The 21,371-nt window shown below is 42.4% G+C and overlaps 3 protein-coding genes across 3 annotated transcripts in view; 2 read left to right on the top strand and 1 right to left on the bottom strand.

Annotated features, from left to right (window-relative positions):
* Positions 1-7,453, top strand: part of LOC121605625 (flocculation protein FLO11-like) — a 9,901-nt gene extending 2,448 nt beyond the window's left edge. The window contains exons 2-5 of the mRNA XM_041935618.1: positions 1,172-1,393; positions 2,869-3,405; positions 4,522-4,682; positions 5,491-7,453. Of these exons, the coding sequence (XP_041791552.1) occupies positions 1,172-1,393; positions 2,869-3,405; positions 4,522-4,682; positions 5,491-5,535 (965 nt within the window). The 3' untranslated portion in view covers positions 5,536-7,453. The remainder of the gene's footprint in view (positions 1-1,171; positions 1,394-2,868; positions 3,406-4,521; positions 4,683-5,490) is intronic.
* A 156-nt stretch (positions 7,454-7,609) lies between these two features.
* LOC121605624 (dynactin subunit 1) lies at positions 7,610-17,198 on the bottom strand. Its single transcript, XM_041935617.1, has 12 exons — positions 17,193-17,198; positions 16,356-16,433; positions 15,994-16,036; positions 15,670-15,803; positions 15,460-15,541; positions 13,475-13,646; positions 13,203-13,276; positions 12,987-13,063; positions 12,788-12,888; positions 12,616-12,704; positions 12,337-12,483; positions 7,610-11,073 (listed from the first exon to the last, which is right to left on the bottom strand). The coding sequence occupies exons 2-12, from the start codon at positions 16,419-16,421 to the stop codon at positions 10,910-10,912; spliced, it is 1,149 nt and encodes a 382-aa protein (XP_041791551.1). The 5' UTR covers positions 16,422-16,433; positions 17,193-17,198; the 3' UTR covers positions 7,610-10,909.
* Positions 17,199-17,484: 286 nt separating this feature from the next.
* Positions 17,485-20,890, top strand: mmachc (metabolism of cobalamin associated C). The gene is made up of 5 exons (XM_041936008.1): positions 17,485-17,577; positions 17,845-18,042; positions 19,126-19,278; positions 19,397-19,573; positions 20,191-20,890. The coding sequence occupies exons 1-5, from the start codon at positions 17,488-17,490 to the stop codon at positions 20,371-20,373; spliced, it is 801 nt and encodes a 266-aa protein (XP_041791942.1). The 5' UTR covers positions 17,485-17,487; the 3' UTR covers positions 20,374-20,890.
* The last annotated feature ends 481 nt before the right edge of the window (positions 20,891-21,371 follow it).

Consider the following 21,371-nt stretch of genomic DNA (forward strand, 5'->3'; position numbering starts at 1 on the left):
TGTTAGTAAGAGCCTGTAATATCTGGAGTGTGCAACAGTGCAAACAGTGGTTCTCTTTATAAATCTACTCTGCACACACACACATATATATACAAAAACAGACGTAGTACTCCAGAATTTGACCTAAGCAGCTCTAATGGAGTTAAAGTGAGGGAACAAGGCCAGTATTATAGAGCCAGGCACCTCTGTCTGTATATAAGTGTGTCTGTTTTTGCATCATTTAGAGTTCAAGCAGGTCTCTCTCTGCCTCTCTCTCCCTCACTGTGTGTGCTGATGAGCTGCCTGAGTGATTATGGAGGTAATGAAAGGCATCATGGCAGTGGGTTACTGAACGGTAATGACATTTCATTACATTAGTGCTCTGGTCTTCATCAAAGGGAAGCAGGTAGAAACAGAAACGAAGACTTGTACAGTGGTGCTAAAGAGATCAAGACCGGGGGTAAGAGAGAGAGAGACTGAAAGTCTTCATTAAAAGGACATTACTTCAAAGATCAAAGTAGGTGCCATGCAAAGTAAAAGTCTGAGTCAGTCTTGGTCCATTTTATTTTGCACTCTGAAATTATGTTTTACAGTGATGTGACTTTGGGGGTTCTCAAGTTCAGGCTCAAAACCTGAGGAGTCATGGCGAAAAAAAACGTTTTTGCAACGTAAGTTCAGTAACTTCTTAAAACTCTGCACAGTGCTACCTTTTCAGGCCCATAAAGGCGGAGCATCTTTGGTTGAACTGCTCACAAATTAAGGAGTTGTGAGTAGCTTCATTTTAAAGGGTTCCAAGCCAGAATGGCTGGGAACCACCGCATTTAGCTCCTGATCCTCTAACCTAACACTTCAGCTAGACAGTGAACCCCTGTTTGCTCCAATGAAGCTGCTCACTGGTCGACAGAAGACTCTGGGTGTGCTGAGCGTAACCCTATTAAAATGCTGCACTGCTTTGCTGGAAAACGTATGCACAGTCACACAAGCTCCTCTGGATAAATAATATATGTGTATACATTAGCATAGCTTCGGTAATTGTCGTGTAGATAAACACTGGCCTGTGCTGCCTAATGTTGTCTGCACACTGTCTGTTGTCCCGGGTTTGATTGGAATAATGAGCAAATAAACCGCTAATGACGCTACAGACGTCACCAGAGACTGACTGTCAGCTTTGACTCTGTCCTCTCGTCGTCAGATAACGACCACGTCGCTGCCTCAAATGCTACAAGAAGCGGTGACAGCGAGGCTCCGGCTGCACCTGATTCTGGCCTGGACCCCGTCAGCCAGGCTGTCACCACACCTTCACCCAGTGGCCCCGACACAAATACGAGTTCAACAGCCACCGGCAGCTTGAGCAGCAACACATCTACAGAAGGGAAAACCATCTCTCTGACACCCGAACCAAAGAAAGATAATGGTAACTGTGCATCTCCGTGTTATTTGTCCTGTGTCAGTCACTGATCTGTCGTTCTGGTTATTGGTTCTGCCTGTCTGCCAGTGGAGAAGTTTTGTCACACTTCAGAAGGATTTATTAGGGAGTCCAGCAGCAGGTGGCTCAGAGTTTAGGAGCTATATTTAACAAAGTCCTTATCTCTATTTTCCACGTCCAGAAGTGGGCCACCGGGCGAGTGGCAGGGTTAACGTGTTGGCAGTCATGCCACAAACACAGGAAGAGACCGAGAGCTCGGTCTGGTTAAAAAAATAAATAAATAAATGAGCAGCCGCACAGAAAGGGAGAGAACCTCGGAGATAAGGTGCAAGATAAAAGTAAAAGAGGAGAATAAAGAAGGCTGGGTTAATTAAATCTGTGCTATCTGTTGGGAGAGCAGTGGTAAAATATACTCTGAGAAAAGTTTTGGCAGAAGACATTCTGATGGTGTCGAGGAGAGAAGTGATTAAATGCTGTGTGACTTTTCACAAGGGGGTGAGAAAGGTAGAAGTGAAATACTCCCCCCAGGGCTCTCTCTCTCTCTCTCTCACTCACTCTCACACACACACACACACAGTGCCAGTTCACACATTAAACTCATAAACATATTCACAGGCACATTTTTAGACACTTAGTTTATTTTGTGGAACAAAATGTTCACATTGGAGCACTGTTTGCATGTGCACAACTTTAAGGCCTGGTATCTCTGTCTTACTGTCCACAAAGGTGTTCATGTTTTGTTTTGTTTTTTTTTTTTTGCATGTCCAGGTTTTGAGATTTTCAGCTTTTAGTGCTCTGCTTCCACACGATGCAACTGAGGTGAACAGATTTATATTCGTGGTGCCTTGAAACAGCCTTAAATATTTCCACTTTAACCACAGTAAGAGTCCACAGCCACGCTGGCGGCTCTGTGGCGCATTTAGCTAAACCCTAATGTCGGCATGCTACGTAAAATGCTCACAATGACAATGCTAACATGCTGATGCTAAGCAGACATAATGCTTACCATGTTCACCAAGTCAGTGTGTTAGCATGCTAATATTTGCTAATTAAGATGAAACACAAAGGTTTTAGTTTTGCAGGTATTTGTAACGTTTCGAACTGAAATTTTCATCTGTTTTCATGCTAGATGAAAAGTTAAGGGATGTTGTCATCTCCTGACTTATTAAAAGTTAGGAGATCTTCAGAGTTATTAGAAATGTATCCTCTGGGGATCATGATTGTGCAACATTTCTGGCAATCCATGTAAAAGTTGTTGAGACACTTCAGTCTGCACCAAAGTGGTAATTAAGCGTAATTTTGTCAATGCTCTGAGCACGACAAACAAAATTCCCTTTACCTCCATCGAATTGGGGTGGAGGCAGAAATCTCATAGAGGACTAATTTAAAACCAGGACATGATAAGTAGAATTACAGATGAATTACAGTGTTTTTATGATAATGTTGTTTTTCCCTTTCTGCAGGTACCAGCATCGTCTCTCCCTCACAGGCTGCTGGTCCTGAAAAGAACCTATCGACATCACAGCCACCGATTCCTCCTTCTGAGAGCCACGGCCCCACCTCTCATGCCCCCCTTACTTCCACCCCTATCAGTCCCACAGACGCAGCTGACGCTGACGCTGTAGACGCCACACTGACCACCACACCACCCTTAAACACATCACATCATGCTGGACTTCCACTTCCTGACACGCCATCAAACCAGACCACTCACTCTGAAACACACTCAGTCACTTCTGTCCCGACGCCTGACCCCGAAACCATCACTGCTACCAACGCCGCCCAGTCCACTTCAACATCCAGCACCAGCTCCTCTCAAGAGACCCCCAGTTCTGAGTCGCCGGTGCTCACATCTCTGCAAACCACTTCACAGCCCGACGGACATCCTCAGACCTCCACGGGAGCCCACCACAAGCCTACCACCTCTGCGCAGACCAGCCCCTCCGCCCAGGCCAAAGCCCACGCCGACACCCCCTCCCAGCTCAACGTTGGGGGTGACAGTAAGTACTTAATATCTTCTGTGCTGGTGTATGAATTTCGTTCTGGACGATTCACTGCCGGGATATTTACAGAGCCCGAAGTGAACTGGCTCAACAACAAAGGCCACGCTGTTCTTTGTTTTCCAGCACAAGCCAGTCCTCGCGTCTACACACACAGACACAAACACACACCACGCACCCCCCGTCTACATCTTCTACAAGCACTGTCACCACCAAGCACTCCACAATCATGGCTCTGTTTGGGAAAGGGATAGAGGCAGTCATGGGACTCGAGGCCTCAAGAATGCTCTGTTTTCCTTCTTTTTTTGTCTCTCTCAGCCTCTGTCTGTCTGCTAAATGATTTATACATCCACAGTATATGTTTCTCTATCTATGCTCTGTTCTACCACCCTGAGAAGTCTTTTATCGGGATTGCAAAAGAAGGAAAACCCGATTAACTCTTCTCAGTTGACCAGCCTCCCCGAACACAGTTAAAATATAAAACCCTCTCTGCTTCTCTCACTCTGTGTGGTTTTATTAGGCCACGCTTGGCACCTCGCCTCTTTCCATTAGCCAGAGGAACAGGGAGCGTTTGCTGCTCTGTGATTGTTGTAACTTTCAACCAGAGGATATAAAAAAAATAGCTAAGTTTACAAAATAGCCTTCCATAGCAACATTCATATACAGAAATACTCTGCCAAAAACAAACACGCACAAACTCCTGCTGCATAGAAATATACAAACATAGAAAGAACACAGAAAGGTCAAGAATGATGACGTTATTCAACTGCACTTAGAGAAAACTAAAACATACTGTACTGTAGGCACAAACAATATAAACGTCTATATCGCCCTATAAATGAATTTGTTCAACACAGAGCTGAAGCACAGGCAAGCTTAACATCACCGTCCTGTGTTTGACATTTCTGTCCTGAGCTACATGATGAACACTTCAGCTCAAGGTGCTGCTGCTGGGTCTATATTTAGCTCCAGTCACAGCTTTAAATAAGCTGTGACTTTAAATATCATGTAAAGACAAAGTAAAAGAAGCTTTTATGGTGTATTTCCAGCTGGTTTTACGTGTGTGTTCGAGGAGGAACGTGTCCCGCTTAGCTATCTCCTGCGTTTTCGTTCCAGCCACGATGGTCCACGAGTCTCCCACCACATTGGACCCCCTCCTGGCCGGCCTGGTGTCAGCCTTCATCATCACTGCTGTCATCATCACCCTGCTCCTCTTCCTCAAACTGCGCCGAAGAGACAACCGGCCAGAGTTCCGCAGGCTGCAGGACCTACCCATGGTGAGCACGTCCTCCACATCCAGGCAACACTTCACTTTCACTGCACAGTCCCTGCTACGAGCCAGAATATATTATATACAGGTTGTAACTGATGGCTTCATCCATGTCGGTACATCATTTACCGATACTTTAAAGATGAAGAACAGAGCAGCTTCTGGGCTTCCAAATTGCAGTTTATCCTCCTAACTTACTCACATTTAACTGTGCAGAAGAAAAGTAAGAAGAAAATATGTTTGTTCCAGCTGGCTATCTTAGCTTAGCACAAGAAGCACTGGAAACAGAAAGCCTCGAGTCACCGCTCCTTGCATCGCAACCTTAAGACAAGACTGCAGGATGCTACAGCACTGGCAACACTGTGGTTTGGCACACAATCACTTATAAACCACAGAATAAACAGACGAGATATAGCATGCTTATTTAAGAGCTTTAGAGGTGCTGGCAGGCTGATTTTGTTATCTCTGCACAGAGCCAGGCTAGCTGTTTCCCCCTATTTCAGGTCTTTATGCTAAGCTAGGCTAACCTAGAGTGGTACCAAACTTCTCGTTAAACTCTTGGCAAGAAGATTTCTTACTTGCTTACTTACTTCTTCTTTTTGTAAGGGTATTTCCCAAAATGTCGAAATAGTCCTGTTGACAATTAATGACTCACCAGCCAGTCGTTCTTAATGTCTTAAGTGAGCTAGACACTAATTATGATTAATTAACCATTAATTACAACTTCTAAACAATTTATAAAGGGTGACTTATGAGTGGTAGTGTGAACATATCAGTGAGCTGTGATTTTATCTTGTTCCATTTCTTCTGTGTAGGACGATATGATGGAGGACACACCCTTGTCCATGTACAGCTACTGACGGAGGCATGACTGAAATTTTTGGCGGCAAAAAACTCTCCTTGAATCCAGGCTCGCGCTGCAGAGGTTGTCGAACCCGGTCTCTCTTCCTTAATGTGTACCAAACAGAAAGAACTGTGGTGACATTTCTGGATTGCTTTCATTTATCCCGATCACTGACATGTAGGAAAGGACATGACTGAAGCTGCAGTGGACAATGAAGATATCGCCCACGCTGGGGGTGTTTTGGCTATTTTGGTGTCTATAATTACAAATTAGGTCAACGCCTCCGTTTAATCCTTTACGCTTAGTGTTTTTCAGCCCATGTTTAGGGGGTATGGGAGTTGTATAATAGATTTTGATTTCCCTAAAGTTGAAAAGGGTAGGTGTAAAGTGAGAGGCAACATCCTTTGGATGGTTCACACCTGGACACCGATTCAGCCTGTCCTGTCAGACTCTTACCTGGGGGCAGTGGTCTAATTTCCCTGTTATCAGTTATTGTTAGAAAGTCTGACTGAAAGGCCAGCGAAAAGACATGAACAAAACAAACAGCCTGATTATAGTGTTAAAGAGTTTGCACTTTAATTTTTCAGGGGTGGAAAATAATGGACAAATATTTTTGTGTATGAGAACGTTTGAGATTTGTGTGGCGTAGCAGTGTGTGTTTGTAGGTGTGTGAGTCTGTTTAAGGTGCATGTATGGACTTTTGAAGGCATGGCAGGGGATATTTAAGTCTTTTTTTTTTTCTTCCAGTTTCTGTGTTGAAGGCCCTGTTGCCTTCTGGCCTGATTTTGATATGTGCAGTGTGTTTTTTTGTTTCTTTCCTGGGGTCTTGAGTCCAGGAGAGAGTGCCTTACACAGTATAGGTACAGCTATTATTGTATACTATATTTAAAGTCAAACCAACTAACTTACAGATTTACCAGTCATTCCCAGTACTTTGTGCGATTCCCATTTAAAACACACACTCTGGGCCAGGTAGCTGCTCTGACTTGTCTGTGTTTGGAGACTAGCCTTGAGCGTGTTCACCATGAGGCTTTCATTCATACATTGACAGTTGCAGATTGAAATTGCCCAGTGGCCTTTCCACACAATGTTAGCATTGTCCTGTGTTGTAAATACTACTGATGATTGCATCACGCAACGGCGACCTTATGAAACTCTTCATCGGAGTTGCTGCTTTAGCGTTCGCCAACATATTGAAGATGTTACATGGACTGACCCAACAGCACCTTGTCCTCTCACTAGGCCAGTTCACAAATATTGTGTTGATCATACTGTGTATCAGCCTCGCTTTGTATTTGCTCTGCAAATGTGCAGGAAAATATGAGCGGAAGTGAGACACAAGACGACAGAACAACCTACGTCGACAGAAATCAATAGGAGCAAATACCTGTGTTCACATTTTGATCTTTCTGTCATAAATATTGACAGATGGGTGACAAATTAAAGGAAAATGTCTTCGTAAGGCCGATAGTTGAGGGATAAACGGTTAGAACAGGGCTGCTCAAGTGGGGCGTGATTTATGTGCGATTTGAGATGTTTCTAGGGGGAAAAAATCTAAATTGATTGAAAAATTCCTCATAGAAATGGCTGTTTATGCAGTTTTTCCTGAGGTAAGAATTCTCTTCAATTATGTAGGATCCCTAATTATTTATTACTTTTCATAATCTGAGCTGGCTTTTGGCCCATGGCCCACCTAAGTTTCAGTTTTAGCCCTCCAAGAGAAAAAGTTTGGGCCCCCTGAACTAAAGATAGTCCCTCATTTACTGTTTTTCCTTTCATCACCCGCCCGTACATCCAGCTCTAAATTAAACACTTGAGATGTTTGATATTGGTGTTAAAAACTGTAAATATCCTGAATGCATAATGAGGCTTTTGCTCCCAGATGTGGATTATCGGACTGTCCGTGTTTTATGATTAAAAGTATTTTAAAACCATCCCCTGTATTTCCTCTTATTCCCACTTCAGATCTGTTATTCAGACTTTGTTGTAAACTGCTGTTTGGCTGCAGCACCAACAAGCAAAGGATCAGAACACAACACTGATCTACAGAAGAAACCGCAGAAAGTCAAGCTCCTCGCTTTTTTTAACTTTTACACAGACTTTTATTGTTGGAGACAAGAAACATTTTCTTTACAGACCAACAGTGAATGAATCAGTGCATGGCTTTACTGCAGCGCCACTGCACAATACTTGGCAAATGCAGTAAAACTGCAGCAGAAGGGTCTGATTCATCAACCATTATCTGACCACAATAACAAATAAATGAGCCTTTTCTTCATTAAATGTCTCTTCAACTATAATATTAACAGCTATACAAGGAGAGTGTGTTAGAGGTTTAAAAATACTGTTGTGTTCTTCTCTGTGCCATTTACTGCTTGCTAGAATGGTATTTTATTGCTTGTGATTGACTCGTAAGACAATCTGACTTTTAGATGAGCTGCATAGTGTCTGTGGCCACTGTCACCACCCAATCCACCATGAACACCTAACCTCGCCGTCAGCTCCATGGTGGCTCTGCACTCTGGTCTGGGTGGGATCCACAATGGGGGGTGTCTGGATGCTGAAATATTTAACAGCTTGACACCAAGCCTGGCACTGTGTGACTCATGTCAGACAAGGCAGCGTAACGCCACTCTTGACTGTCTTAACTGAGCTGTGTGTATATAAAGCGAGCAGAGGCTGGGGGCGTAGCTGCCTTGATAATGTTAATGGATTTTTGATTCCTCTTTGCCGTCACTTCGGCTGCATTACCAGGAATCAAAACCTCATCCCTCATCAGATTCCTCTTGGATCGAAGAGTGCATTATGTCAGGAAGAAAAGCCATTAAATATCCATTACTCTGCTACACTGAAAGGTGTAGGTATATATAATACATGATCACCAGAACTTAGAGCTTAGAGGTCCTGTGAATCTTTCCTTGATTTATTACTTGCATTTTGACAAACTTTGATCTCTTGGTGTGAAGTTAAAGTTAAACTAGTTTGTTAAAAAATATATTAATAACTTGAAAAATACCAACTTAAGGCGATATAAGCATAGTAAGGGCAAAAGCACAGTGATCAGTGGTGTGACACTGTGTGAACGTCTGCAGACCATAACTACACCAAAACTTTAACCAGCCCCAACGATGTAATCATAACAAACAAACTAAACATAACTATTTTTAAATCTTCTGCCTAAAAGCAAACCCTGTGGGTTTAGCAGACCAATCACAGTGCTTCTGTCCTTAAACTCTGGTAGGACCCATCATTTATTGTCAGTGACTCGCAACGTGGGTGTGGCAAAAATGAAAGCACTATGCACATTGGGTAGTGAGTGATTTCAAAATTTTGTGCCCAAGGGTTCAATCAGTGGAGCCTACAGTGAGAAATAAAGTTGCTTACAAAAATGTGACTTTGCTGGCACAAAGCTGTGCTCTCTGCCATCATGAAAGCAGTCGCTGTCTGAATGAGAAGCTCTCACAAACAAATCTTGGCTTTTTAAACCGCTGCCAACCTCCTCGGTTTGTTCCCAGCATCCTACCAGACTGTGCATGTGGAGGCAGTTACTGCAGATTATTTAAAAGATAATTTGCAGCTATCACAGATCTCAGTAATTTGTTCCATCCTTAAAGTCCTCGGCCTCCAGCAGATATCACTAACTAGACCAAGGAGAAACAGCACTTTGTTGAATAATATCTTAGAATGTTGCTTACAATACTACATCCACTATAACAAACTGTAACACCTATCTGCATGTGGGTGATACAGTTCTGGATTGCTTTGTTAATGCTGCACACTCACCCACTGAAATCCTACAAGAAACTGCAAGATGCACATTTTAATTTGAAATTAGCCCTGAATGCAAACAAAACTAAATAAATGCTATTACAGATTACAGCCAGAGATATTGTGGACAATAGTCTACATAGTACTACTCTGAAGGGACATAGCATTGAGAGGGTCCCAGAGTATAAATAACTTCATATCTGGCGGAACAGCTGACGTTTAAATTTTATATTGACACACTTGTCAGCAAGCTTTGATAAAAAAAATGGGATATTTGTACAGAAACAGAGCAGTAGGAAGTGGATAATTGAGGCCATCTTCTTGTCAATCTTGGATTATGGTGATGTTATCTTCAGTTTATCACTCCAGCCTATGATTTACTACAGGAGACATTGCATCTTGCATGACAAGGTTGGGTGACAGGCAGTGTTTTTTTTTTTACTCGACCCATTCAAGTTCAAAGTACGGTTTGCAAACACTGAATTTGCAAACAGCGAATTTGGGAAAACTGCTTCGCCTTTCCTGCTGCACACACTTGGAACATCCAACGACACACATTAAAACTAACACAATTGCACCTATGGGTCAGTTTAAAACCATGATTACAAACTACACCACTATTGACTGCAGCTATTTTTAAATGTGCTCTGTGTGTTTTCTTGTTAATTATTTTGGTGTGTAACATCAAAACCAGTTAGCATTTGCTGAATTCTCCGGTGGTTATGTGATGAATGACAACCTCAGCAGACAGACAGAACTGGGTTTCTTAGAAGCAGTTTATCAGGAATTGCTCTATGTTACCCTGCTTGAAGAAGAAGAAGAAGAAGACAGCAAAATGTATAGCTACTGTGTTTGCAAGGTGCTGGTGAAAATGTTGGTGGTAAAATCGTTGTCAACAGTCTCCTCGTACTCTCTGTTAACGTCAAGTGAAGCTCTCTATGTTCTATTTCCAATAAATGTTCTGTTTTCTGGGATGCATTCTAACAGACGCTCCCTTGTGGCCACAATTTTCACAGTCGAATTATACTGTCCTTCCCTTTCTGCATAACAGACTTGTTCCAGCACGCTGTGGTAGCAGGGGGTTGGGATGTGTCACACTGGATCAGGCAGTTTAAAGAATAATTAGACAAGCAATTGAAAATCAATTTAAAGAAAGAAAAAAAAAGTGGTGATTAAGCTGTCTGACACTGTGTGATTTTTAACACTTCTGGTATTCTCACAAAAAGCTGTTAAAAAAATAGCATTTGAGAATTTACCATATTAGTCACATGGTTTCCTCAGTAGCATGAACCATGTACCATAGGTCATATCCAAGCAGGTCAGTTAAGCGACAGTAACAACACTAAGTAGGAGGACTTAATTACTTGCTATACAGTGTGTATGTGCTTCTGTTGTTCCATCCGTCATTTCCTTTCCCCTTCACTTGGGACCACAAAGGAAATAAGCCATAAAACTGTTTGTGTTATCCAGTCTCTTTCTCTTTCAGTTTTTGAAACAGAGCTGTATCTCTAAACTGTACTGATCAAATCAATCTAATTAATAATTAAATAATACATGTCAGGTACAGTCGGGTATTTGAAAAGCTGGATCCATCTCCTGGAGTGAAATTACAGAACGAAAGGTCAGAGATCGTCAAGGCTCAGGTCTGATCCTAAATCTGGGTTCACGTCGTCATCAAGGAGATCATCATTGCTGTCATCGTCGTCCTCCAGATCTGATCCCGGACCAGCAAAGTCACTCCGTCTGGACTGAACGCTCAGACGTACTCGTGGCTTCTGGTGAAGGGCTGGCAGAGGTGAAGAGCAGAGAAGGAGCAGTTACTTTGTGTGTGTGAGTGACTGCGGGCCTCCTGTGGGATTTGCCTGGAAGACATTCAAATGTTTTCCCATAACAACTGTGTACCACTATGAGTGTGTGCATGTGTGGATACAATCGTCAAATTAGCCCAGCTTCATGGGCCAAAATCACTCTGGGAAACATTAAGTGCAGATTGTAATCTCTTCCAGGAACATCAACCTTCTGTTACAGTAAGTCTAAGGGGTGAGCAGTGCATGCGCTTACAAATGCACACACAAAAACACACAGTGTACCAAACTTCCCAAGAAATTACTTGTTTCGCAGAGACTGTTAGAGAGGAAATGAGAGCTTTACTGCTTTATCTGCACATGGAAGAACACAGTAGGTCTGCAAACATGCTCACAGTGGTGCTGTGCATCTCCAGCTTACATTTCTGACTTTTGTTTCTAATTTTGACCTTTTCCTTCATATGGTCTCCCTTCATCCAGGAACATCCTGTTGTGATACATATTCACTTTCTTGCCATGAGTAAGATTAGAAGATTATTGCTGTTCTTCATGTTAAACATGAAGCTACAGCAAGGGAACAGTTAGCTTAGCATAAATAATGGAAAGAACTACCCTGCTCGGTCTAACAAAAGCTCCCTAATTCACAAGTTGTATCTCATTTGTTTAATCCACACAAAAACTGAAGAGTGAGAACGACATATTGTAGTTTTACAGGGGCTCTCTGCAGGAACATTTCTTGGCTCGTCACTGTGAGGTTGCAAGGTAACCAGCAGAGACCCCAGAACAGGCATGAGAGTGATTTCTCATCCAAATCCGGGCAAAAGACGAATAGGCATATTTACCAAACTGTCAAACTATTCCTTTAACTAATTGCATGCTGAAATGGCAAACAGAGATGAGTGCTCCCCACGCTGAGTCAGATCAACTGGAATGAATCAGAGCGAAGGTTGAGCCAGATGTGTGGGGGAGGGATGGGAGGGGAAACTACACGTCCCATCTTGCTAAAACCGTCATCAGTCTGTGCCCATCTGGTGCTCTGTGTAACGTTCGCTCTTGGTGGGAGCGTGTGATCCAATTGTCAAAACATGTTTGTTTTGGCGTACATGGAGGTGGACAGAAGGCTTGTGAAAATGATACGATGGAAACACGTACGGTTGATGACTCAGCACGCCATACTTTAGTACCTAAAGGTGCACAAGGCCGAGCTTGGGTGCATTTTTCATTTGGAAAACTTTCGCTCTCACCAGGGTCTTTGTCATCCAGCCAGGACAGATCATCCGAGCTGACCTCAGCCAGGCTCGGGGTTGGGCTAAAATCTTCGGAGTCAGAGTCTGCCTCTTCAACTCTGACCCCTCTGCTTTGGCTGCAAGGAAGTGCGAGTGGCGAGGCCCCTGAATCCAATAGAAAGACATGGTTACATAGCTCCATTAGGCTGTGTGTGTGTGTGTGTGTGTGTGTGTGTGTGTGTCTGTGTGTCTGTGTGTGTGTGTGTGTGAGAGAGCAAGCCGCAGAGAGACACTTACCTGATGTGTGAGCTGACAGCAAAGGTGTTGGTTCACGCTCTCGGAGGACAAGTCTCCTGACCTCCTCCTTCAGCTCTGACACAATTGTTCTGTTGTAACAGATTAATTGCAACATATGATGGACAAAATCCCAAACACACACAGACACACACACAAACACACCTACACGTACCTGATCTGGCGGACCTCTTCTCGTGTGTGTGAATACTGAGAGACAGTCTTTGCCAGGTCGGTGCTGTGAGTTCTGTAGCTGTCTGTCAGCTCCTCCAGTGTCTGAACAAAAGCACACAAAAGGAGAGGTTAAGGATCTAAAAGAAATACAAACCACACATCCACAAGCAAACACAACCTGTCTGATTCAATGTGTGTACCTTGCAGCTGTGTTCGTACTGTCTCCTGGTCTCTCTGGCCTCGGCCTGCTGGAGGAACAGGTCCTCCTCCTGTCTCCCTGTCAAGAGGAAAAGAAAGAGCAGATGCTGTGAACAAGACTGTGCTTGCATTTGCTTTTCACTGGGCTTAGCACATGTGCATTCCCGCTGAATCAATGCGAGGGCATGATGGGCCGTATGCGTGTGTTCGTGACTCACTTAGTCGTGTTTTCAGTTGGTCCACCTCTCTCCGCAGGTGTTCCAGCTCCTCTCGGCGGAGCTTTGAGCTGAAGCTGTGGGAAGAGAAAGAAAAGTGGCGCTAAAATTGTCCTGTTGTTTATTTTCTATCACACACGCCTCCCCTGAAATGAAATTGTCACTCAGACCCCTTCCTAGTTGCAAACTGAGGCATAAACAATTTTTCAGTCTTGAGCTGGACCTATCATCAGTTCAGGCTGCAGTTACGCCCTTCAGCTCCACCCCTTATGCACCTCTCCTCCAGGTTGCCTAGCGACGTGGCTCTGGTGATGTGTCCCCGCAGACTGCTCAGCTCACGTCCAACCTCTCTCTTCCACTGCTCCATCCTCCTCTCTGCTCCTGGACTTTGTCCCCTCCTCGATTCGTCCCTCTCTCGGTCCCTCTCCCTCAGCCTGTGAACCTCCTCTGGAAAAGAAGAGAGATTACTATGAGGAAGAGATTTTTTTCCTCCCTTAGCAGCCTTGTGGACAGATCCCAATAATTTATTAGAATTAATTATAGATGAACCCTCCCTTGATGAGTGTATTTTGCTTTTTGAGACAGTACAGGGGCGGGGTGAGAGTGGAAAAGGTACAGGAAGCAAGTTCTGAACTTTGGACAGCGGTGAGGCAGCATTTTTATACATCAATATCCATAATTGTGCATTTATTCAGCTGACAGATACTTTTGTCCAAGCAATGTATAAATAAGATACAAGACAAGCCACAGTAGCTCAAGGAAGGAATAGTGCTGATGTAAATTTGAGACAGGCACATTTTCCTGTAAATCCTCTTGTTTTGTGTTGCAGCAAAGACTTTGCTACTGGTTTCTTTTCCCCTGAGATAATCTTACGCATCTTTAACACTTGACAAAAACCCACAACATCTGGCTTTTGTCTTCAGTGGGAAAGAGTACAATCAGCATTCATTCCTGGGTTAAATGGCTCTGCAGTAGTCACGAGTATTTACTGGCTCTGGCACCGATCAGCAGTGGTGGAAACATGACACTGGTGCACACTCTCATTTTTGGCCCTTTTCCAGCGTGATGATGATGCACAGTGAAGTTCTGGATGTAACTTGTCACTGGCCTCCATGCTGCTTTCTACTATTACCCATTTCCCGGAGAGTTTGTGACGTTGGATGTGACGCATCAGAAGGCAAACTCAACTACTGGCAATGGGAAAGGAGTCAAATGCTTATGTTAAGCTTGTCTACCATGTTTAAAAATCCACACATAAGTGCACATTTTTGAAGAAAAACTGTTGTAAATATACTCAGTAATCATAATAGAAATGGATCTATGTGTATTTAATGCAAACTAAAAATGGAGGTGTTTTCTGTTTTTTCTTTCCTGTTTTCCCATATGCGCAATTTAAACAGATGTAATGTACAATCTTGCTAACATGCAATACTGACAAGTAGGAGCCTACCAGTCCTCTTGATGAAGACCTATTTAGTTTACTAATCTAGCCAGTTATTCACTTACAGCACATGTGGCATTTCAACTACAATACAGTCAATCTGATGCATTTTATATGATACTGAGAAACAAACGTTCTAAAACATGTACAGCAAGAGCTGAGATACAGCAATGGCGTAGGTGTATTTTACTGTCCTCTTAAAGTCATCAAAGGACTGATATTATGCAAACAGGAGAAGGAAGAAAACTCTGTCTTCCATTGCAGACACACAACCTTGCTTTACAATGTCCTCAGATAATTGGTAGAGCAGTGCTGGAACAGATGTCCAAAAGTGTATGGAGGGGCACTGCTTTATATACAGATGGTAATATATTAGATTTAACACTAAAAGCAACAGGGCCAGCCAAAGGAGACATAAAGTGGACTAATATGCTCCACTTTTGTGATTTTGTTGGGCGCCTTGCTGAAGTGTTTTAAAAAATGGTGGGAAGAAGTTGCTGGTCTAAAAATACAGAGGTACAATATTCAACACAGGTCGATATGAGGACCTGAATGAGGTTTAAAATTAAATGTAAATAATTCTGTATTCATTGAAATTGGAATTGACGTCTATATTCACCCACTTCCCAGACAAAACTGTTGGATTGAAGAATATATTTTGGAAGCTACAAATATTTGTATGGAATGATTCATTTGTGAATCTGATAAGTATTCCTTTCTTCTAGCTGACAGTAACAGGAGCCAGGTGTTTCTGTATTTGTGAGGCTATAATGTGACCCACTTTAAACGGAGGTAAACAGTCATGGTGCAGTAGGTTACCTTGTAGTGTTTGAATGTGACATTGTTGAGACTGTCTCTCCCTTTCCATATCGTGGAGTTTCTGTGTGAGAGATTCAATCGCCTTGAAAAGACAGACGAAAAAAAAAAAATTGGAATTCTGTCAATGCTAACAACACTGTAATACTTCACACAAACACACCGACTATTTGATCTCGCACACCTGGCTTGATTAAACAAATACTCACACACCTGGCTCTGTATCTGGAGCTGTGACTGGATAGCAGCTAGGTCTGCCCACTGAACGCCAGGACTGAGGGATGGGGGAGGCTGTCGGAGAAGGGGGCCTCGAGGGGGAAGAGCAGGTGGGTCCAAATCTGACCTCACTGGAAACAAATCCAAAGAGGAGGAGGCACGAGAGGGGAAAAAGGCTTCAATCAAATAAAATGAGTTCAAACCACTGTCCCTCCCATTATGATCTGCACCTTATTGTGAAGTTTGAAAGGGTGGAAGTTACACACATGCACAAAGAAACAGGTTTTAGTCATATCCAGAAACCTACAGTAGTTTACCCACCTTCTCCTCCTTTGGTGAATTTCCCTGGTGAGCTCAGTCTCTCCTGTGGACACATAAAAACACTTTCGAATTCAAAGGGAATTTCCAAAACTGTCACCATCTGTGAATATCTTTAATCTGAACAACTCAATTAGCATGTTAAAAGTTTCGTGGAGCATTACTGCCATCTACAGGTAGCTCCAAGAATGACAAGTTTCAACTGGACACAGGACCACAGTGAAGGCTCTGCTGCACCCCCTTCACTGATGTATAACAAAATAAGCTTCAGTGTGCACCAAGGCCACACATTACCTAAAATAATAAGTTTCTGCCACTTCCAGTAAGGCCAATGAATTAGACAAAGTCAGTTTGAGTGTACTCACCCTCATCTTTGCAACGCTGCCATCTGCCACTGACAGGATAGAGCTCAGCTGACTGTCCCAGTTCATGCCTGAGCTGATCTGGAAAGAAATGCATCGACCTGTCAGTGCGTCAGTCATCAGCATTAATCGGCTGGCTCCTCATATTTGATGCAAAACGTCACGCAGGAAGACAGAGCTGTGTGGCCTGACGTTACATCAAAGACCACCGCAGGATAGCGATACAGTAACTTTAGACGTGTCGTATGGCCGGTCGGTGAGGCAACAACCTAGCTGAGATCTCTGACACCTTGCGGGAGATTAAATTACAGCAGGTCTGGATATTTGTACGTTTATATTGACGCTTTTCAGATGCAACAAAGGCAAATGTAGCCGAGGTGCCAGAACGTGCAGGCTGTCTGATAACCGAATTGTAATTGATCTCCAGGTATATCTCTCTCCAGCCTCCAGGAGCAGGTAGAGATTTAAACTGGAAGACATGCAGGACCCCCTTGCTCAAGGACACTTTAGCAGAGTGGATGCAGGCTGCCAGAAACATAGCCATATGCACACTAAGCACATCAAAATAACGCAAAGGGTGTATAACAAACGTTGAATCGCAAACTTGGCGTAATGTTAACCCAAGCTAATTTCAGTTAGCAACATCTTAACGGTGACTTTTTTCTCTCACGTTCATAGCGTTGCGTTACTGTCTTGGTTAGCAAAAGTAATCACTGACCGACTGCTCGACAATAAGTGACACCTTCTTTTGAAAGTGTCCTGTAAACTGTCGCTGAAAACAGAATGATTAACGTTTACTAATAAAAATGTTTAAATTAGCTGGCTAACCGGGCTACTCACAGAAAACCGTGCGACACCACTTTTAAATCCAGGAGCCCATAACAACAACGTGATTGCGTAGGACGTAGCCGGGGTGTTCTGGGTATTGTAGTACATAATTACTCTTTATTCACAAAATTACTGAAGTACTGCCGCAGAATTTCTCCGAAACTTAGTGCATTTTATATTTTATCGTAGTCATTCGCTTTGTCAGGGGAAAACATATCAGAAATAGTGAGTAATCTTAATTTTTGACATTAATATGCCAAAGAACACCATATCCCATAATCCAAAGCTTTTACGTAGACAGGCAAGTATGGCGGCTTCCAGTGCCAATGTGGAAGGCATAACAGGATTGTTAGAGAACTTTTTATCAAAATTTGGATTTGAAGTCTACCCTCTAAAGGTATTGTGGCGATAATTTCTTTCTAATGTGTTGTTTTAACAACAAGACGGACTTAAAAGTAAAATATTATTCGGTACATCCGGCTCTCTACCTGCTAACAAGGTCTGTGAAGTGAAGAGGTGAAAAAAGTCAGTAAGCTATAGTAAGGGGGGAAGTATTCAGATACCCTATAAGTGATATGTTTCTCCAGGACCTCTCTTCTTTCACGCTGGGCTGTGAATGACTGCCCCTGTGTCTCTCTTACCCTCTGTCCCACCATGTTTACAGGTTGGTTGGTATAACTCTCTGCTGCCTCCCACCCTTCGCCTGGCTTACCCAGATGACAGCCTGGCTGTGGTGGTGTTCAGCACTCCTTCCATGTTTGAACAAGCCTTCCTGCCATTCATGGAGGAGAGGGGCTGCCAGGGGCTGTCTGACCCCATAGACCAGTGTGTCAAACACTGTGTCTCCTCAGCTGTCTCCCAGGTGAGTGGGGTGTGTCTGTGTGCGTGAAGTAGGGCAGCTGACATGTCTGGAACTGCTTTTATCTGGATCAAACACTCCTAACATGCAAATAAACATAACTTTATGACCGTAGTGATAGCAAAGGCGTGAAATTGTGACGTCTCTTGTAACTGAATATCACAATAGTGGCCAAAGGAGTACTTGCAGCGTAATCAGGCATGACTTTTATGTGATTATAGGAAGTACTGTACTATTGTTTGTGATGTTTATATATGTTTATGCCTTTGTTTAGGCCTATATTTGGAAGCGAGACTGTATTTAACATGATTAACGGATGGGTTGTATATAAAATAAAGAAATTATCTGTTTTGCAACTATCCTTATCACACTGCTTTATTTCACATGCATTATTCTACCTGCTAGATTCTGATCATTTTTAAATATCTTTGAAACATACTAAGATCAGTTTTTGGCAGACAATTAGTTATGGGCACAATGGTGATTATGGGTAAAATTTTCTATTACATAACATGTCATTTTATATGATAATATCAGCATAAATGTTTTGACTTCGTCTGGAAACTCAAGTGAAAAGTGAAAATACCACACAAGGCCAGATTACCAACTGAGTAAAGCAGGCAACATTCACAGGGGACCTTGTTTTGTGTTAATTTAATTAATTTTGAATTTTTTCTCTAATTCTTTAGATATGCACAAATAAAGCACAATATCAGCTGAAGTGATAAGGGCCTTCTTTGGAGTCCTGCATCATTATCTCATCCACAGCCTCTGTCTTGTTGATATTCAAAATGTAGTTATTTTGCTCTTACCTGCTACATATACTTAAATGTTCCTTTTGAATTTTTCATGACCACAAACAATGGAGGTGATTTGGATGCATAAACAAAGCTCAGAAAGCAGCAGGAACAGGAGGTGTTTTTGCAGTATATATCATCATGTTGCCTAACAGGGAGGTATAGGTATAGGCTATACCTATACATCGGTATATAGGTATAGGTTAGGTATAGTTGTGGAACTCTAAGTATTTTCATGATCAGGTTGTGTGGCACATAAATATGCCCGTTGTCTCTCCCTGCCCTGCAGTGTTTTCCAGGACAGGAGGTGGATGTGAGGTATGACTATGAGCTGCTGCCCAGCAGGAAGCCGAAGTTCTTGGCGCAGACTGCAGCTCACGTGTCTGGAGCAGCTTTCTACTACCAACAGTCAGACGTCAGAGACCAACCCTGGGCTGAGAAAGTAACACTATCCAATAATGAGGAATAAAAGTGGTTTCTGTTGAATTAAATTCCAATAGTGCATTTTCCATTCTTGTCTCCTCACCTCTGTTCTGTGTATCTACTTCTGTTACCTGCAGAAGATGTTCGGAGTGTGTGTGCATCCGAGGTTCGGGGGCTGGTTTGCCATCAGAGCGCTGCTGGTGTTTGGAGGGGTGACGGTGGGCTCTGAAGTGGAGCAACCTGTTCCTCCTGACTGTGTGCCTTCCAGAGAGGGCAGGATACAGCTGCTGGAGGCTTTTAACTTTCACTGGCAGGTACAGGACGTCAGCACTGTAAGCCATAATAACTGTGACACACACAATAAATAGACACCAGGGGATACCAAACTGTTTCATGTCAGAGACCTCCAGACAGATGGCCTTTAGATGAGAGACCCCCCATCTGTGGAGGTTTTGTTGTCTTGTGGGCCCCCTCTTGGGAAGATTTCGGTAGTCTGCTCACTTCATCTCTGCTGTTGGTGGTCAGATGATGATGAAGAGTGAAATCTGTGTAGTTTGAGTCTTTTACATGAGGACATAACATGATACTGGATAGAAGTTAACTCTAGTATTCACAGAAAGAAAACAATGTATTTTAATAGAAAAAACAAAATGTATGTAAAATATCTTAATTTTAAGCTAATCAAGGAATTTATTATTACTCTTTAATGACAGATTTTTCTACATATTGAGAAAAAATATTCAGTTATTTCAGTGTGACTTACAAGCACTTTATCTTTCTCACAAGTCTTTTATTCTCTTGGTACAATTGAATTGCTTCTAATTCTAAATACATTTTCCTAAAGTTAAATACCGTACCATGTAATAGGTTTCCATCATTTAATTAAATGTATGATAAATCGAGGTTAATCAGAGAAATTTTGCATCATCAGGACTGGAGCTACAGAGACATCGTCCATCCAGTCCAGACCTACTCTCAGAAACAGAGGGACTACTTTTCCACTCCTCCTGCTCAGCGTTTTGCTCTGCTTAAGACTTGGGGCTTCCTCCCAAGGGAAAACGACCCACATGATCCAACCTCAGATTCACAGAGCCAGGTGAACGGACATGGCTGAAAGGGAAGAACAGCTGCAGTGCTGAGCACAAACCCCCACTGCTGGACAGACTTTAGGTTTATTTAACTTTGATCGACCCATGTGGGATGTTGGACTAATCTTGTAAGGTGAAAGATGTTTTAAGGGAAAAGGGATGCTTTTGAAGGACTGGCATATGAACATTTACTTCTTTATGGCCTCTATATGGAAACCTGAACATACTCAAATATATGTACAATATTAATTCCAAAAAAGTAAATCACAATGTGACAATTTGCTGACCCTTTCTGACATATACTCAATTGAACACTACAAAGACAATATATTTAATGTTTTACATCATCAGCTTCATTAATTTTGTAAATATATGCTCATTCTGAATTTGATGCCAGCAACACACAAACTACTGACATTTAAGCCACAACAGTGACTTTCAGTTTGCACATTGCCTCAGTTGACTCCCTCAGTATCAACAAAAGAGGCTTTGAGATGTCCTGTATCACCAGCCTGCCTTGAATTTGTCATTTACGTGCTGGTACTTGATCACAAAGAGAATAAACACTCTTGCTTTTTTTTTTTTTACACATCTCTAGAATATTTATTTCTGGTTTGATAGTGAAGCCACAAAACCAATAAAGAAATGTGTGACTGTCTGATTTTAATAAATGCAAAAAGCTGTCAATAGTCCCTTGTTAGAAAATTGAGCATATAAACAAAATGAGAAAATTAAGGGCCACAACAATAAGATATATATATATATACGTATATACATATATACATATATATATACGTGTATATATATGTGTGTATATGTATATATGCGTATATATATGTATATATATATATATATAATTTAAAAAAACAAAAAAACAACTTGTATCAATTTCCTCTAGTGGCGTTCAGCCATGCAGCTACTGTTGGTTTGATTAGTCCGTCTTATGAGGTGTTTGTTAACAGTTTTCAGTGGAACAACCTACTGAAGAGAGTGCAGAGCATCGCCTGTGGAATATGTTAAAGTG

This window comes from Chelmon rostratus, chromosome 4 (genome assembly GCF_017976325.1).
Source record: "Chelmon rostratus isolate fCheRos1 chromosome 4, fCheRos1.pri, whole genome shotgun sequence".
In the NCBI taxonomy this organism is placed as follows: Eukaryota; Metazoa; Chordata; class Actinopteri; order Chaetodontiformes; family Chaetodontidae; genus Chelmon; species Chelmon rostratus.

What these genes read in the sequence shown, in the direction of transcription:
- LOC121605624 (XM_041935617.1), bottom strand. Translation starts at nt 16,421, where the DNA reads ATGAACTGGGACAGTCAGCTGAGCTCTATCCTGTCAGTGGCAGATGGC. An exon ending in GCAGCGTTGCAAAGATGAGG is followed by an intron (nt 16,037 to 16,355) that starts GTGAGTACACTC and finishes ATGTGTCCACAG; the next exon opens with GAGAGACTGAGCTCACCAGG. An exon ending in CCAACTGAAAACACGACTAA is followed by an intron (nt 13,064 to 13,202) that starts GTGAGTCACGAA and finishes TCCTCTTGACAG; the next exon opens with GGAGACAGGAGGAGGACCTG.
- mmachc (XM_041936008.1), top strand. Translation starts at nt 17,488, where the DNA reads ATGGCGGCTTCCAGTGCCAATGTGGAAGGCATAACAGGATTGTTAGAG. An exon ending in TCTCCTCAGCTGTCTCCCAG is followed by an intron (nt 18,043 to 19,125) that starts GTGAGTGGGGTG and finishes CCTGCCCTGCAG; the next exon opens with TGTTTTCCAGGACAGGAGGT. An exon ending in CTTTTAACTTTCACTGGCAG is followed by an intron (nt 19,574 to 20,190) that starts GTACAGGACGTC and finishes TTGCATCATCAG; the next exon opens with GACTGGAGCTACAGAGACAT.